This window comes from Clupea harengus, chromosome 14 (genome assembly GCF_900700415.2).
Source record: "Clupea harengus chromosome 14, Ch_v2.0.2, whole genome shotgun sequence".
NCBI classification, from domain to species: domain Eukaryota; kingdom Metazoa; phylum Chordata; class Actinopteri; order Clupeiformes; family Clupeidae; genus Clupea; species Clupea harengus.
Genome location: NC_045165.1, coordinates 27,036,065 through 27,055,291, shown reverse-complemented (window position 1 = coordinate 27,055,291; position 19,227 = coordinate 27,036,065). Strand labels below are relative to the sequence as shown.

The window sequence follows — 19,227 nt, the reverse complement described above, 5'->3', positions numbered from 1 at the left end:
GCGTAATGTTCCAAATACCAGACCAGCTGCTTACAAGCTAACTGTCCTCACATCACCACACTGTGGCTTACCGTACCAAAACAGAATGAACCATAAAGTTTATATTGCAAGCGAGAGTTCCCTGGCCACACTTAGCACTCGCACCACGGAGCATGAGACATGAATACTAGCCTGGTTTATTTAAATGCCAGCAGGGGTTTGATATATGAATATGATTGATGGGACACTGATACACTATATGAGGGCGAGATAACGGGTGGTGTGCGAGGGGGAGGGGTGGAGTGGGGAAGATGGAACTTGACAGGTGGTGCGGCTGGAAGATGCAGACGGTCTTGGTGGCCTTGGCAGCCTGAGCCTGCTAGGTTGAGTCATTTTAATGTCAATTAGATGTCTCCATCACCCTCCAGGACAGCTCGGGGAAGACATGGGGGGAAACTAGAATAATAATCATGTTTTGAAGACCCGGGTACGAAATTACTTTGACTGCAACCAGTAATATCCCCAGTCATATCATGTCTATGAGCGAACAGCAAGAAGGTTTCCACAACACGGCTCATCTTGGAAAAACTCAAATTTCCCTTTTGTCATGATGAGCACCCAATCATCACTATTTTACACCAGACTTGGTAACCCTTTATCTGAAGGGGTGTGCAGAAGACTGACATGACACAGTCATAACCATGACATGTCACTGGTCATGAACATGAGGGAGTCTTTATGAATGTGTCATTCGGTCAATTATATCATTTGTAATGCAAAGTTGACATTGTTTGGGATGTCTGTTGTTGTTGTTGTTGTGACAACTTGACATAAGACAACATTATAACGTCATAAACATGCCCTAGAAGGGCTAATTATCAAACTTAGAGTGGATGTATAGGAGGCTGACGTAGGACCATCCTAAATTGATTAAATTCATGTTTGAGTTTAAAAACATTGAAAATACAGTCAAAGCCATGTGTGGCAGTTCATAAGAATGTGTTAATGTGAATTCATGTATTGTGTATAGATATATACTTCTGTAAGGAAGGTGTCTGCCAATCAGGGTGGAGGTGCTGACAGCCAATGAGATTACTTTAATTTGTTTTCTATGAGAGTTTGTTGCAGAAGAAGTTATGGTTCTTTATTTTCTCAGTGGGACTGTATGTTTGGAAAGAACTATACAGAAATTAAGCTGGGGAGTTAGTAGTAAGGCTAAAGCTAGCTAACTCTAAAGGGCTACTTGTCTGCAGCCACTTGATTGCGCTAGCTTGATTAGTGAACTATCTGTGTAACGAACGTGGCCGTTCATCATTAAAATGTTACTCCAGTCTTTTCCTGAGCATTGTGCTTCTGAGATCAAACTGATAGTAATAATTTTGGATTCTGTTTGCGTCTTCTTCTGCTTAAAAACCCTAGCAATATACTGACTTTAATTGGAGTAAATTACTTTGACTCATGTTAATGAAAGTGATTTTAAATCAGTAACCTTGAAAACTTCACTTAACCCCATTTGGTAATAAGTAGTTCTGCATAAAAACAGACCTCAGTGAGACAAGCAAAACGCATCTATACAAGGATACGCATCTTCCCTCTATAATGTAGTGTAAAGTAAGAGACAAAGAAATAAAACAACTTTTCAGGTCATGAATTTTGTAGTTATAATTTTTTCACAGTCATCACTGTTGTCATTAATGACACTCCATCATTAATCAAACAATAACAGCTATTGATGATCAGCTTTCTCTGTTTTTTTTTTGGTACAGGATATTTTTTCCAACTATCTGTTTTTCTAAAAACAATCATCACTTTTGAGTTCCTAAAATAAACATATTTTCTTCTCCCAATAATTTACAGAGACTCCCTCCCTCATTACCCCAGCAGTCCAGTGGAACAATGTCCCAATCCCCCAGGGTCCCTGGGCAACACAGATGCAACAAACGCAACAAAGAAAAAAGGCATACTGGAGCGCGTCTGCTTGGGAGCCGTTACGGGTCTTGTGCTTTGGCTGAGTGCAAGTAGAGAGGCTGTTTCGAGAGAGAGTCCGTTGGCAGCCATCTTGTGTCTCGCTCCTCGGATATGGATGAGTTGGCTTCCAGGCCCCCTGCTCCTTGCTGTGGGCGTATAAAGTCACAGGATTGGGGCAGTGTTACCCCAGAGCATGGGCGGGAGCCTGGCTTCAGCGCCAGCAGCAGCAGCAGTGTTGACTTTGTGACGAGCGTTGTAAATCACTCAAGGGTTTCCGAGGAATGACTTTCACATTCAAGATATGTGCACTTCCTTGCTGATTTTGTACAGAGCCTATTGGTGAAGTGAAGGTTAGCGATTGCCCCAGATGTGGCGCCTGGACAAATCTATAAACGGCAAATTGCTAACATTGATAAGGTAGCTCCTTTGTGAAACATGAAACATAAAGGGAGCATGTCGGGTCCTACTCACGGCATAAATACAGTGACAATCTCTGCAATGAAACAAACTAAATAAAAAAATGATTAACAGAGCAAAGCGTTACACTGATCAGCTAAGACTGAGCCAGTTCACAAGTCTACATTATAAATGAAACAAACAACAACAACAATAGCAACACAAAAAATAAACAACAGACAAGGGAAAATCAGTGCAAATGTCCTTATGAAAACATAAGCTGAAGCAGTAAGAAAAGAAATCCCCCCAGCTGTAACTTGACCAGTGGAAAAACACACGAACACATGCGCACACACACGCACAAAAACACACACACACACACACACACTCGCGCTTGAATCAACCCGACAACGATAGTGTTAAGGCTAGTGCCACTACAAACAACTAGATCAAGCGCCACAAGGTGGGATCGGTTACACGATGTCACACTGCTGAGGCGCTGGCCCTGTTTGCACTGAACGGTGAAGATTAACTTCTACATTCTGTGGAGGAGACTCTACAGGAGGGGGGGGGGGTGAGAGCATAACAGAGAGGGCAAGGGGAGAGGGAGAGGTGTGTGTGTGTATGTATGTATGTGAGAGTCTGTCAGTGTGTGTGAGCAGGGAGGGGGGGGGGGGTGAACAGGGTGTGTGTGGGGGGATTCACGCCAGGCATCAATGTCACCACTGCTAATCCTGGGGGCGGATGTGTGTGCACGGCGGTGAGGCGCGTGGGTGCGGGCTCATGTTCGCCCGCGTCAGCCGCTCTGGATGTACTTCTTGATGACCACGCAGCCGTGTCTGAAGAGCGGGCACGGCAGGCTCTGCTGCAGCTTCCAGGCGTTGGCACACGGGTCAAAGGCCTCCATGTTGCTCAGCGCCGGCCCCTCGCTGCTCACGATCCCACCTGTGGCGTAGATCTTCCCGTCCAGGATGGCAGCGCTAAGGACCACAACAAACAAACAAACAAACAAACAACAACCATGACAACACCATCATCACCACCACCATCAGCATACGGCTTAGTCACAAGCGCTCCACCCACTCAGTGGAGGCTCCTCGGTGAGACTGTCTGGGTAGCGAATGCCAAGGGCAGAGCAGGCTAACTTCCAGTGTGTACGTGTTTAAGAGCCATATGCAGACAGAGAGCATGCCGCATATCCTATTGTGCACCAACCACGCTTCATCTGCCTCGGAGCTAATTACCTTCTCTGCTGTGAATACAAATAACTCTGGCAGACAGATGAAGCCTGAAGCTCAACCCAGGGGATGACAAATGATCACTTATAAAATGTGTCGCTTTGGCGCCAATGGCTTTATCTTAAGCGGCAATATTTTCCCTTTCTCTCTGCGTTGTTATCGATGACAATGTGTTGACTTTTCACACTGCACTGATGAAGGACGCTACAGTGAGCTCACATATGTCAGGGCGAACATGTGAAAAAAGATTGCTGCACATGCAGATTCCACAGAAAATACAGGAAACAGAAAATATGGGAAACAAAATGATCTACTATTATTATTGAGGTCACAATTCCTAATTTAGCTAACAATGATTATAATATTCTATATATATAAATAAACAAATTATGAAATTATGATGCTGATTTGATTAGTAATTGTTGTATGTCTTTGAATGCGGCTTTTCTGGGGAGCCCTGATTGCACGATGTGTGGTCGTGGTAAGGCTGTTGAGAACAGGCTCGGCTGATCGTACTACAGAGAGCTTACAAGAACTACAGTGATGCCATGATTAAAGAAGAGGAAGTAGAAAGAAAGAAAAAACAGACTACAATTACGAGTGAACTGAAAGTATAGTGAAACATCTTCAAAGTAATCAAGTACCACTACACATTCCCTTATGCATATTAATGTTACTCAGCCTTCAGGAGAGAAAAGCAAAGCTATGAGCTAGCCTTTCCTCAGACTAAAGCCCCAGACATGTGACAAGCCCATACAGTATACAGTTAACGTTATAACAAGGGCTAAACGGACTCAAGAGGACCTAGAGGGGGTGGGAGCAGTGTTGAGGCAATGTATGCAATTGAGTTAAGTTCCAGCGTGTATTAAATCAGTGTTCCTCGTCCTGCTGATTCATGCATTATGATAAAGAGCACACATAGCAGGAAAGGTATAAATAGAAGGCTAATGCTAATGACGTTCATGTGTTGATGGCCGTGGTGGAGGAGGATGGATGAGGTCTTACCTGCAGAACTGCCTGGAGTGGTTCATGTTGGGTCCGGCTTTTATGTTGCCCTTCTCGGGGTCGTAGATGGTGGTGGCCCGGGCGTAGGCCCCACCCAGAATGAAGATAAAGCCATTGAGAGTGACAGCCGGAGCGTATTTGTTATCTGCATCAGAAAGGCATATAACAAGTGCATGAAAATCACTGTACGATTGAATTGTATGAAATTATATATTGAACCTACAGCTACATAATGCATAGAATTCATGCACTACACAACACGTAAGTGGAACGTGTACGCTTGTGATCTGATTAGCTCTCTGATGAGTCATTGGGCGCTGCTGCAGACACAATGGACGTGAAACATTTCCTCCGCGCTGAAATAGTGTATTAATCACGGATAACAAGCTTGTGATGATTCATTTACTCATTACCATCGTTACAAAAGGTGTGGATGCAACCAGTGTAAAAGCGCAGGTCAACAGCTTGCCCCTGCGTATTGATTACCTATATCTCAGCTCGCGTCCATTATGCAGCTCTGAATGCGATTTACTCCTTCTTGTATGAGTAATTAAGCAGGAGCGGGCATGCATAATAAAGAAGATGGAGAGGGTGTGGGGAGGAAAAGGAAAGGGGGAGGGGTGGGCTGAAAACATAATGAATCACGGCAGTGAGCTCTCAACGTTTGTGTTCCTCTCATACATTGAAGAGAAACGTCCATGTAAAGTTAATTAAATTTGGGATTGCGAGCGGCAGCGACGCACGATGTGCTGAGGAGATAAGGACAGGTGATGGTGATGGTGATGGTGATTGAGGCCAGGCCTGGTGAGCGCACGGCCCAGTGATGGTGAACGGCCTGAGCTCCACTCTTTGATTTAATCTCCTCTCTACAACTTTGACATATTGCTCTCTGCTTGACCACACATTTTTTGGGAGATTGTGAAATAAAGGGGTAGGTGTGTGTGTGTGTGTGTGTGTGTGTGTGTGTGTGTGTGTGTGTGTGTGTGTGTGTGTGTGTGTGTGTGTGTGTGTGTGTGTGTGTGTGTGTGTGTGTGTGTGTGTGTGTGAGAGAGAGAGTGTGTGTGTCTGCGCGCGTGTGTGGTGTGGGGGGGTTAGAGCCCCCAACCACATGCTCTACTGCCACCCCCCCTGCTGGGTGCTGAAGTGTCAATCTGCCATTCTCAGTGGGAGAGCATGATGGTTAAAAAGACTCTTCAAGGAGCGTAAGACCCAAGCTTACACACACACACACACACACACACACACACACACACACACACTATTACAAAGTTTAGAGTAGTCCAATAAAAGAAGAAAAGGAAAAAGTGAGAAAAACAAGAGGAAAAAGGGAATGAACTCTGGGGATTGTTTTCTTCTCTGGTCCCCCTGGTGTGTGAGAGTGTGTGTGCCAGCTCCAGCTCCACTCCGCTGCGAGTTTATTTACATGTTAAACGCCCAACATTAGGCCGCGCCGCATGGGCACATCCTCCAGCATTTCCTGCCTGTCGAGCACAATAAAGGCCCCAGCGGGGGGTGCGGCTGGTCGGGCAAGGCGATGGCTGGGGCTGGGAACACTTTCTGTGTGTGTGCGTGTGTGTCTGTCTGTGTGTGTGTGTCTGTGTGTGTGTGTGTGTGTGTGTGTGTGTGTGCGTGGTGTTGGGGGGGCTGAGATGATTCAGTGCGCACTGAACATTAAGCAGATCACTGGGCGAGGCCCTCTGGAGTGACTGTCAGCCGTGACGGCAGACTCTGGTGGCTGGGGGGGTTTGAGTGAGTGAGTGTGTGTGTGTGTGTGTGTGTGTGTGTGTGTGTGTGTGTGTGTGTGTGTGTGTGTGTGTGTGTGTATGTGTGTGTATGTGTGTGTATGTATGTGTGTGTATGTGCTCGTGAAATGGCTTTTTGAGCTCATGAGACACCCTGGACTGGACTGTCATCTGCACCCCTAATTACGTGTTTTCCCCGACTGCACTTGTTTTCTCTTGAACAGCCCTCTACCTGTACTATGAGCTGCACAGCACCAGCAATATTCCCACAAATGTCCCCAAACGCTCCTATGCGGCTTAAAAAGAGCCTCCCCAATTATGTGTGTGTCTGGCTGGCTGCTGGCTGAGTAAATGTTGCGCAACATACCTGACATCCTTTTCCAGAGAGAAAATGCTTAAGGTAAACACTCCTGCCAAACACATTAGTGCTTCCTTCCTGTACTGTAGCCATGACTGCGCGCGCTGAGGGGCGAGAGAGACTGAACGCAGCGTCGTACACCAACACAAGCAATGTGACCGAAGTGGGCCCGAGGCTTCTCCCTGACACAGATAATCGATGGAGGGAAGAGGAATGTGGCGAGGACGACCAGTAATGATGGGATAGAGCAGGTGTAGCAGGTACAGCCCAGCAGAGCCAGCCAAAGCCCTGGCACACTTCATTATCTGTCCGCTCGAGCATACCTTTAGCACTTGACATCACGGGGCCCTTTCTGGTTCACTCAACCCTTTTAGGATAATCAGTGGAGCGTGCCCGCCCGCCCGCTCGCATACAAAAAAATGCACTCGGCCGGGAAGGGTTCAGACAGAGGGACGTTAAGCCGACCTTGGACTTTCAAAGCTTGAACAATCAGCTACCCATGTATAGATCCCTCCAACAATCCAATCCTCTGCTTGTAATTTACTAAGTGACATGTTGGTGACAGCGATGTGTCCGTGTCTTACAACTAATGATGGCTACGTGTGAAATGGATGTGCTGAAGAGAGGGGCAATACTGCCTGAGGCACACAAAGCCGTGTCAGTTTTTCACTGGTTTATTCAAATAATGCACCGTATATTTATGTGTGTGTGTGTGTGTGTGTGTGTGTGTGTGTGTGTGTGTACATAAAACTATTTATATGCATGTGTATGGGTATGTGTCAGTACTGTGTCTCTACTGTGGCTTGTCGCTTCTGGGTGACCGCATTTTTTAACGAGCGTAACTTAACCCCGGCTGCTCTAACCTTTGCCAGGACCTTGTGTGACCTGTTTTTGGTAGTCTCATTATTTATGTCGTAACCGTCATACAAACATCATTAATCAATTCATTAGAGGTTCCAGTTCTGAGAGGCCGGGAGCACAGACTAATATTACATTAGGATCAGGTTCCATTTTGACAGATACGGTCACACATACCATGAATTGCCCAAGCATTAAGACCTTCATGAGTGCTATCTCCCAAAGCTGCCATACACAAGAAACAGAACACTTGATAAAATGTCTCTCTCAGGACATAAAAAAATAACGTCATACATATTTAATCAACCGTAGGAAAAAAAGGGGGGGGGCAATCTGAACATACTCTGAACATAAAAGAAAAATCACTGCCACAATTCAATGCCTGGAAAAGGGGGAAAAAGGGGAAGGATGCTTTTACCATACTATAAATTATTTTATGTATTGCGTGCGCATCGACTTGCATGGTGGGAGAAGTGCTAAAATGTGTGTATTCCTTTATAATGAATGATTTGCTTGGCTGCGTTTCACATCAAGCCCAGCATGTCCCCCAGCAGGAGAGCTGTTGCCCAGAGAAGACACCAGAGGAAGGACAGCGAGCTCCAGATAAAACAGAAAGACAAAAAGGGAAAAAAAAATCTTGTGCATTTCCTGTTCCATTGCTGTTAGGGAGACAGAAAGAGGGGGAGGCCTAATAATATTATTGGACCATTAAGCGGGTCGGTTGTCAGGTTTGGAGATCTGCGGTTATTATTCTTCCCTAATGGGACGATGGCTGCCTCGGCAAGTTGTAATGAAACGCCTCTCCTCCACTCCTGCTGCCTGCCTCCCTCTGGGGCCTGCCTCCGTCACAGGTGGTGGGGTTGAACAGCCATCCACACCGCTGCTCACCCCCCCCCACCCCCCCACCCAACACCCCCCAGGTGTCGTTCTCACCAGGCGTGATGGCTTGATCTGGGCCTGCTCATTCATACTGTTAATGATGCGTTTGCAGCCAATTTCTACACCTGTTGTCAGCTGGCAAATGAGAATGCCGGGGCGATGACACCTGAGAGATCGTTCCCAACAGCCGCCATAATTGGGACGCGATGAAACCCTCATAACTCCGGTATGGAGGTGTGTCTGCGATTAACAATCTCTGTTTTACGGTGATAGTTTAATCACTGTGCATTTCATCTCTCTTTTACCATTGCAGTGACACAGAGTCAGGGGAATGCTCCCCCTTTTGTTTCTATACTGAGATCACGGCCTTGGGAGGTACCATAATGCACCACTGTAAACAGCACAGGAACACACAGGACACAGAGGATACAGAACAGGAAACAGTCAGACATAAAGAAGGGGCTTACCGATCATGGGCGACTCGATGAAGCTCCAGGTGTTGGTCTGGGGCATGTAGGACTGCAGTACTCCTGCGGAGCGGCCGGCCTCGTTCACGCCCCCGAACACGTAAATCTTGCCCCCGCAGACGGTGGCCGCCGCCGAGTGCACCGGCTTGGGGAGGGGTGACACCGTCTCCCACTGATTTGTGATGGTGTCGTACCTGGAGAGGGTCAGAGCCCGGTTAACACCAGATAACACCGGACACAATTCACTCCGTCTGTGGTGCACACTGGGAGATTGGGAGGCTGATTCAGGTGCAGACATAACTCTAGGAGAGATGATGACATGGTTGCTTACATCATTTTTCTGATTTTTGTTTTGCAAAATTAGTGTATGACAGTCAATTATGACTTGCTACAATATGTATAGAGCAAAATCCATGTGTGTATTTTTAACTGCTAGGAATCATCATCGCTGATCTCCTCAAACAATTTTTGGTAAACATATCCTCAGCTGTACATCATAGAGGAATACATGTCCTTAGGTAAAGATATATTAATCACCGCAAGGTTAAGAAATGTTGATAAAAATGTAGCTGCTTTAAATAGGTGCATAAACACCTCTAAATCAAGGTCTGTCCCAGCACCTACAAGCAATGCTGTTGTGGAGAAAAACAAATCTAACATAAATATATAAAAGAATAAACAATATTTTCCCCATGTATTTCAATATGAAGCATGTGTGAAGTGTTTGTATTTGTAGATTTGCATGAACTATCTTCCTGTTTAAATGGAGTTTTGGCTAAATGTCTTTGCTCTAGGGGCTTCTAGGGCTCTGTAATGCGTTTTCTGACTATGTCTATTGTTATGGTGCTTTATAAATTAATCAAATTGAAACTTGAAATTGAAGATTGAAGCACTAGAGCCTGCCTGCCTAAACACCAGCACTTCCTCCTGTCATTTAACCAACCCCCCCGGGCTACGAGTCATGCTCTCACCATTGTAATGGTCACCTGAATGGAAGAAAAGGTCTTAGATGCTGGTGACATCTTGCCCTGCAAGTTACAGTCATTAAATTTCACCCCCAGCCTGCCTCTTATCTGGTGCGGGAGCACACCCCCCCACAGGTCAGTGCGGATGTGATAGTGCAATGTGATAGCAGAGCCTCTGATTGAGGGCTCCGTAACCCAGATTCCAAATCCAGATCCAACACTCCATCCTGGAGGAAGCCCTACAGGGAGCACTGAGATGGCCGCTGAGATTGGCTGTTAGTGGGCTGAAAATTGAGCAGGGAATGGAGTTGAATGAGGCTCACTGAATCAGTCTATGATGGGCTTTAATAGGTGCACAGCAAGCCTAGTTCTAGGCCTGCATTTTCCTGCCCACAGGGCAATTGGTTAAAAAAGGAAATGGACACCTATTAAATGGAAAATACAACAGGAAAAAAAAAAAACCTTTTGCATTTCCTCCCCCGCGACAGGCACAGCAGTTCAGAACCATATCAGAACTAACAGCATTATTCACCCTCGCCTTGAAACAGCAAGCTACTATATGATGCTAATTTATGAGTGATTGCTATGGACCCTCATTCCATTACAAACGCCACTGAAACTAGAACCCAACCCAGATGGCGTGCAACGACCATGATTCACTTTCCCATGGTACTCCTTCAAACATGCTAGAGCTTCGTTGCCAGTGTAACAGCACTTGTCCGCGGACATTCATCGCAAAGCGCGCCAGCTGCTCCATCAGCTCCTGCCTCTCTCCTCCACAGGGGCTGCGTGCTCAAAGGACTTATTTACGTACATTTTGGGAACCGGGCTGCCATCCTCCCCACTGGCTGCCCAAGCGGCAGGTCACAACATGATCCAACACGGGAAATATTAACTACTGACAACTGGGCTCCTCCTAGACAAATGTTGGATGCGTTGCAAAACGGACTAATAAAAAGCATTAGTTACATGAGCTGGGTTTTAAGCGATTGTTACAATACGTAGCGACATTGGTTCCAGCCTCATTAATAAAACGAGCGTTTGAACTTGCCCAATGGAAGATAGAAATGTTCAAGACAGTGCGACTGTTATTAAAGAGCATAACTTAAAAAGCAACTGGTACATCGAAACACTGTGCTGACCCAGATAGCTTACTTCTAAAGTCATGAATGTGGAACACTCCGTGAATGAAGAGAGTGACTGCCCCGTGCTAATCCCTTAGAGTGACACCTGTCCGCCACTCAGCACACTCCTTACCACCCAACACAGCCTCGCAGACTCTAAGCCACAGCCCGCTCGCAAACATACTTATTAAAAAAGCAGGGACACATTCACAGGCACATTTACAGGTCCACATGAGACGCCAGGCAAGTAGTTAGGGAACTCAGCACAGAACAAAGAGCCAAGACAGCTGGCCCAAGATGCCTGAGGCCTGGGATCAGAGGGGCACGTGGGAAGGGGGCCTGGTTCCCGCTAGGATATCGGGTGAGGATGTCTGCGCTGGGTACGCGGGGGGCGCGCGCTTGCCTGTCATCTCACAAATCTCGGTGGTTAAGATTGAACGCACTCGTGACTCCGTGTATGGCATATGTTAATATACCATGTCTTAACCTTCTGCTTCGAGCCAAGGAACTTCAAAATATCGGGTTGACCTTAAAAGCTATTTAGCCGAGCAAGCTGCAACAAGTTCCCCCCAGGAGGTTGTACATTATAAAATTAGCAGAAAAGGCCTTCCACAGAGGTTTCATCTTCATCAAGCGTTAATTAGAAAAGTGGGACAGGCGGGCATGTTAATAGCGTTTATCATCGATTCAAGCACAGCCATCTATCCGAGCGCTCGAACAAACATCTTTATAGGCTCCAGATACATCATGTGCAAACAAACAAAATTTGCTTTCATCAACAGCAGTAAATTGAGTCCCTGTCCCTGAGCTGCAGCGCTAACACAATGAGCCCGGTGCCACGGGAGAGGGTACACACGCACTGTTTGCTCTGCAGCCGAAACAAACAAAGCTGCCGTGGACCGACAGGGGCAAGATACCAAGGCAGCGCACAGAACAGGAATACATCATCCAAACACAGGTTAGCCTTCTGGTCCTGCAAACAAAAGGTATAGACCATAGACTATGGAACATACTGGTCGTATCCCAACACACTATGGAACATGCTGGTCGTATCCCAACACACTATAGCACATACTGGTCGTATCCCAATACACTATGGCACATGCTGATTGTATCCCCATCCTGTTGGAGTGGGATTCCAGCTGGAAGCTTTTTTTTAGTGCTCCCCAAATCATTTCTATTCCCTGCACAGACAATATTTGGACACAAGCAATGACGCACCTAATTGAATCACAGTCCGGCGCTGCCTGCATGACACTTGTACCATCGTTCATGGGAGCGAATGCGCCATCCTCTCGCAGGCGGGCACGGAGTGCTGCACAGCACAGAGACACAACCAATGTCCCTGCCATGCAGACAAACTGGGCCAAGGTTGCCACACAATAACTCCGGTAAACAAACTCCTTCTGTCCAGCCATCCCACGGCCACACATATGGAGGGGGGGGAGGGAGGGGGAGCGACGGGCCGCTGCTTTTGTCCAAGAGAAAAGAAAAGAGGGCACCTTGAAAAGCTGTGGAAAGAGTGAGTGAGAGAGAGAGGAAGAGAAAGATGGAGAGAGAGCGAGAGAGAGGAAGAGAAAGATGGAGAGAGAGAGAGAGAGAGAGAGAAGGTAGAGGTGGATGGGGAGGGCTGTCACACAGAGAGGCCCTGCTCACGTCTCTGGGCTAATTGGATTTGTATATTCCTCTTTTAAAGCGGGGGGCATTAGTATGTGCTGCTGCTGCTCCGTGCAGAGGCTGTGGGCAGCGGCTGCCACTGACACGACGCTGACACGCGGTGGCTCTGGCCTCATTACCAGGCTAAGGGCCCGTCCGTCCGTCCGTCTGTCCGTCAGTGTGAGATAGGATTATGGAATCACGCCAGCTCGGGTTGAAGTCTGCGCCACCACCACAAAGATACAGTCAGCAGGCAGGGACCTTTCTATAAATACACACCCAACCTGGGCAGCAGACGTTGTGCTTTTTTTTCTTCTTCTCTTTTTTTCTCGCTCTCTCTCTGTGTCAAGGTTAGAACATCCATTCTTTCTCCACAATCTTTCCCTCGTTAACAAAAAAAAGGCCAGGTACCTGCCCCTGGGAATCAGTGATCGATACCTTTCCATCCTAATCCATTATAGCTGCACTCCAAATACATAATAAATGTTGCTCTCCCTGTCAGTGCCGCTCGTCTCCATGACGAGGAGGAGAAAACTGTGTGAGGATGCTGCGTGAGCACGGAAAACCTCGGAAAAAAAAAGCCTCACCCTTCATCGTGTCCAATAATTCATCGCCACACTGCTAATACAACTCACTAATCTGTGTGGCACCACAGGCGAAACTTAAAGTCGACCATTAGAGGCACTTTCTTAAGCATTAAATGCAATTAAATATTAACCATCTACACTTAATCTGCATCCAATTAGAATGTCTAATGGGCTTGATTTCATTGAGGCTAATTCACATCAGTGGCAGAGCAGTCAGTCATGTGGATATCTAGCCCACCCTGCATGCATTGATTTGCCATTATGAAAAAAAACAACACTTTGCTGCTGTTAATAAAAACAACAAACGATCAATTTCTTATTGATGGGTGGGTATGGGGTGTGCAATATGAATAGGTGGGAATGTTAAGAGAGGTTAAATCAACATAATTTAAGCTGTAGCATGTTTCTGAAGCAGGCCCTGGATGTTCATCACTTGCTTAGAGCCAGAGGGCCTTTCATTAAGGCCATCACCAGAAGCAATTATGCACCTCACAAGCTCATATCATACTTCTCCCACTTCGGCTGTGTGTGGATGGGGATCAGCCCACCCCACCAGACACACATACACACACACACACACACACAAACCCATCTAAACCCACTCCAGATTTTGGGAGGAACAAATGGTTGTTGAGGTCTGAGCGTTTTCAGGAGTGGTAAATAGATCGGCGGAACATTGTGCTGTTTTCCTCCAGAGCTTCATTGATGCACGCGAGGAGGACGCCCCACAGAGTGGGCTGTGTTCAGACCTGCTATTAAACACCAGCTGTGGCCAAGGCTCAGGCACGACAGTCAGTTAAAAGTACCGGGTCCCACAGAGACACGGAGACAGAGATACACAGAGAAACACAGAGAGTGAGAGAAAAACAAGAAGAATGTGTGTGTGTGGGGGAGGGGGAGGGGGTGGGGGTGGGAAAGAGAGAGAGGGAGAGATGGAAAGGGATAGTGGACCAATCACAAGCTTCTGAGTCCCTGAGCCGCTGCCAAAATCTTCCTGTTTGGGGATGCCATTTAACGTCTTTGATTCAGCAACTAAACAACTGACTTGGTGTCGGCTCCGATAAAAATATGAAATGTTGTGTAGGGAAGGGAGAGTTATCCGCCAGGCAGAAGCGCAGAAAAATAGTCAGACGGACAGTCATGCAGACAGAAATAGAGAGAGAGAGAGAGCGAGAGAGAGAGAGAGAGAGAGAGAGAGAGAGAGAGAGAGAAAGCAGAGGCGAGAGGGAGAAGAATAGATAGGGGAAGGGGAATGCAGGAAGATGAAGGAGCAGGAGGCTGCTGAATGATCAGCTTCTTTAATCCCATGGCGCGTCGGCCGGGGCTCAGCAGGGGCCAGCCTGCACAGCGGGCCGCAGTGGGAGAGCTTTGGCGGTCAGCGGGGGCGAGGCGAGTCCCTGCACGCTACCTGTGCTTCACAGGGGCCCCCTCTTAATGATTCATTCGCCAGGGCTGGGCCAGAAAGGCCGGCCCGTTTCTTCTCAGTCCTCCTCGGGGCAAGAGGCTGATACCGGAGAGCCTCTGCGAGACAGGGCCAGCAGCCATCACTGCAGCACAGCGCCGGGTAATGAGCAGCTCTGACAGCCATCTCATATAATGACCGCTGTGCACATGCAGTCGGATGGCTTCTCCTCTGGACACTAAACAGCCACTATCATTACTGGGACCAGTGGGCTTTGCCTGGTGACCATAAGCAGAAACAGAAAAGCTTTTTTTTATTCCAGTTTTTTGCCTCTGTCAACATTTTTTGCATTAAAGATATGTGACAGTACCTTCTGCTCCAACAGCAGTGTTGTGGAAGGGTTAAAAATGGACAGAGAGGAGAGATAGAGAAAGAGAGAGAGAGAGAGAGAGAGAGAGAGAGAGAGAGAAAGAAAGAAGGGGGGAGACACTGCTTGAAGAGCATGCAGTGCTCCTGGCTGATGCTGAGATTGAGCCACACTGGGGCTTTCTGACCAAAACTCCCGTCTTAAAAGACCAATTAAGGAGCCCGCTTTGGTGCAGAAAACACTGCAGTGGGCAGCATCCTGAGAAAAAGCCGGCGCATGTGCTTAAGCCACAAGATAAGCCTCAAGGGGTGTGGCATTTCAAAATGGCACAAAGGTTGGGAGTCCTTGAAAAAGGCTTGGAATTCAGTCAGTGACTGTGATTAGAGCAGCATTAGAGAAAGCAGGGGGGTGATTTATGACTGTTTTAGCATAAACCATGGGCATATTTCTGGTGCAGTCCTCTGTGGAATATGCTGGGAATATGTTTGTGAGTTAGGATTCAGCAGGACGCTCGATTCGCGCCGCTGGCTATCTGTACTTTAGCTAAATGCACACGGAACAGTTAACACCTCCGATGATGTCCTTGGTGAGCATTTGCACCTACAGGATGATGGATCAGTGTTGCTGGTGTTGGTGGATGAGAAAGGGGAGGGGACGGGGGGACTGGGCCTGCATGGCTTGATTAGAGTTACAGTTCTCTCGGAGCAGCAGGAGATAGCGGCCTTGACAAACAGCCTGATTGAGGACATCATTCTGAACGTAGGAGATTTCATGGTTAGAAGCATGAAACTGAAGGAGAGATGGATGGGCCTCCACAAATTAGGCCTGGACTAGGTGGAGAGGAGTGGAGGGCGGTGGAGGGGAGTGGAGGCTGGGTGGTGCAGGCCTCCGCCTGGCAGCCTTGAATGGAAAACGGACCGGAGCTCTGTAAACAATGATCCTCACGGCGTGCTGTCAATCACTCGCTGACTCATGCAAATCCACAAGCACTCAAATCCAGTCGAGGAGCATCAGACCTGCTCCGTCTCTCCACCTGGCATCCAGTCAGATCACCCAGACACACTCTCTCTCTGCAGCTCTCCCTTTCCAGTCAGCACAATAAGACAAAATGCCAACCGCAAAAATAAATAAATGGAAATGTAAGAAACGAAAAGTATAATATGGAAATGTAAGGAAGAATATGCTCGGAATGCAAACAGGAGAGGCCAATGATGATCATAAATGTCTTAAAGCTACCCAACGGCTCTTCCAATTCCTAATAACTTGAATTCAACGGCTCGAATGGAGATGACGATGTGCAGTAAACAAAACTTGAATTCAAATGGCTTAAAGGCAACTTAAAAAGATTCCCATTAATTGGCTACTCCTATGAAGCCTGGAAGTGTGTTGTGACTTGTGGGATGTATTCATGTGGGTTTAAAACCCTATGCATGCTGCTGGGCTCAATGCAAAGCCTCCACCCTCATATGCCACTGAAATACTAGCCTGCCGTGATCTCTATGGCAGAGATTTAATTAGGAGATTACCTCACAGCACTGCGGGGACCGATCTCTCACCTCCCCATTCCCTCTCCTTCCAAAACACACCACCACTTCCAACCAGATGTTTCACACAGACAACAAAGCATCCTCTTTCATTCTCTCTCTTTTTTTTTCTTTCTTACCTCTCGACGTTATCCAGGTTCCCCGCCACGCCGAGGCCGCCGATTGCGTAGAGCTTGCCGTCGTAGACCACGCTGTTGTGCCGACACCGGGACACTGTCATCCGGGACACCAGGTTCCAATTATCGAGCAGGGACATGTAGCACCACACGTCTGACAGAGTGACTCCTGACTCCATTCCACCTGCAAGAAGGTGCAGAAGCCAGACGCCCGTGAGTGCTGAAGGCTCAATTTACACCCAATCTGCCATCAGCACAAATTAGAACCAAGCTTTTGACACAGAGACGTGCTGGAAAATCTGTTTGCGTGGAAAATGACAGCTAGAGCAGGCTTTCATGGGCTTTCGTGAGCTATTCCAGTTCTGCAGGTGGGGGAAAAACGAAGAAATGGAGGCTCAATTTGGGAGTATAACAGGGTGGTATTTAGATGCTAATGAGTTGGATGTGCAGGTTCGCACTGCCTGAGTTTAAGTATAGTCCATTTCAAATGGTGAACAATATGACTGAGTTACTTTATGCATTACTACGGCATCATTTCAAGTGATGACTGCTGACAGCAGCTAGTTCCGGTAGTTCTCCTTTATGAGCCACACATTACAGCACTTTCTCAGTGCTTTTGCTTTAAACAAATACCCAAGTGCATTAACTCCCATTGAAAAATAGCTTCAGTGATACATTTTTACATTTTATGAAACCCTCATTCACATGTGTAATATCAATGAGTAGGTCTGCACCTCTTCAAAGGAACACCTATGGGAAATACTGCACTGACACCACACTTATTACCGCTGTGCAACGTATAAGAAGGCACTGATCATACCAGCCAAAGGAAATACATGATGACAAATGACGCTAAATAAAACAGTATATTATATTTGTATTTCATATTCTCATTATATGTTTTTTTTGTATTCATATTCGGCAAAAATACTTAACTTACTTTTTAGAGTTACACTGTTTAAATGCATGATGGTATAGCAATCAATGTATTTAATAACATCTCTTACATACAATATCCAAAATCCACCCACATCCATTCACACACACACACACACACACACACACCTACACACACACACACCTACACACCTACACACACCTACACACATAAAACCAATTTCCTACCCTTGAGTGCACCTAGGTGAGGGAGTTACTAAAAATAAAGGAGTGTCGTCCGTGGGAGGCGTGCATGCTGCGAGTGACACATGGAAGGCCTGATTACCTGACAGGTAGATATTATCCCCTGCTGAAATGACGGAGAAGAACTCGCGGTCGTAGAAGGGAAGGCTGGCCAGGGGGTACCACTTGTTGTTCTGCGGGTTGAAGCAGGTGACGGCTGTCAGGGACCGATGGTTCATGCCAATGACCTGCCGACCCCCCACCAGCACAATCACCTCGGCAACACCTGCAGAGAGAGAGAGAGAGAGAGAGAGAGAGAGAGAGAGAGAGAGAGAGAGAGAGAAGGAGAGAGAGAGAGGGAGATAACAGGAAAAAAGGGGTTTCTAGCTTCATTCACAATGGGATTGCAATCTCTAGAGTGAGTATTTACTATCTGACCTATTTCATTTAAGGTGTTTGTGGTAAGGCACAGAAGATTCTTTATTTTAGATAGATTCTTTTTCTGACTAAAATAATAAAAAGGTCCCCACCCCGTTTAGATTTCTTTCACTATTAGACACAAAATGAAAAATGTAAGCATTGTCATCATAAAGTTGCTCGTAGCTTGATTGTTCTCTCCCTTGTACGTCGCTTTGGACAAAAGCGTCTGCTAAATGACTAAATGTAAATGTAAATGTGAATGTAAAGTGTACATCATACACTGTATAAGCACAGAGAAGTGTTACTGTGTGCAATAAATCCAGCTCCTCCTCTGTGCTATTTTATCCTTGTTGTCATTACACTAGCACCTAGCTTTGATTCCTTATTTTAAAGACACAAAAATAGAACAAAATAAAAAACGAATTGCATAATGGCCATGGGGACTGGACTGAATTAACTCATGAAACATTATGAACAAAAGGTAGTCTTCGCGCTGTCACACTGTCAGATCAGGCATCTGAAAAAAGCTCCTTATCCCCCAGACACAAACACAGCCTCACTCCGCTCGCCTTCCCAGGGACAAACACATAATGCAGTGTCACCGCCGCATAACCTCCACACCAGAGGAAACAAATAACATATACTGTACTGCACGTCTTTGTCTGCAGTCTGAGACGTCTGCAGCTCAACAAAGCCTGCTGCCTGAGCGAAGATATATAAAACCTGTGCTGATGTAGGGAGCGATAAAGCGGCAGATTCTCATCGAGAGTGAAATGAAAAGAGAAGCGGCGCCTCAGTCTGTGTGCTCTGGGCCGCTGACATTTGGTGCCAGGAAAGAGGCTCCAGCGCAAGATTTTATCCCAAAACCATGTGGATTAAAATTCATGACATACACTCTACCCACACAGTCAGCTAGGGTAGGGTGGAGATGGCCAGCCTTCAGCTATGACCACTCTAAATGAAACGTCAAACTTTCTCTGCTTGTTTGGAACAAGAAAAGCTACTGAAATATGCCTCCAGCAAGGTTTAATAATGAG

At 46.7% G+C, this 19,227-nt stretch overlaps 1 protein-coding gene across 1 annotated transcript in view; it reads right to left on the bottom strand.

Annotated features, from left to right (window-relative positions):
• Nucleotides 1–222: 222 nt before the first annotated feature.
• The window catches only part of LOC105909435 (kelch-like protein 29), a 79,236-nt gene continuing 60,231 nt past the window's right edge, over nucleotides 223–19,227 (bottom strand). The window contains exons 10-14 of the mRNA XM_012838063.3: nucleotides 17,874–18,056; nucleotides 16,655–16,835; nucleotides 8,891–9,084; nucleotides 4,587–4,731; nucleotides 223–3,323 (exon numbers count right to left, since the gene is read on the bottom strand). Coding sequence (XP_012693517.2) covers nucleotides 3,140–3,323; nucleotides 4,587–4,731; nucleotides 8,891–9,084; nucleotides 16,655–16,835; nucleotides 17,874–18,056 — 887 coding nt within the window. The 3' untranslated portion in view covers nucleotides 223–3,139. The remainder of the gene's footprint in view (nucleotides 3,324–4,586; nucleotides 4,732–8,890; nucleotides 9,085–16,654; nucleotides 16,836–17,873; nucleotides 18,057–19,227) is intronic.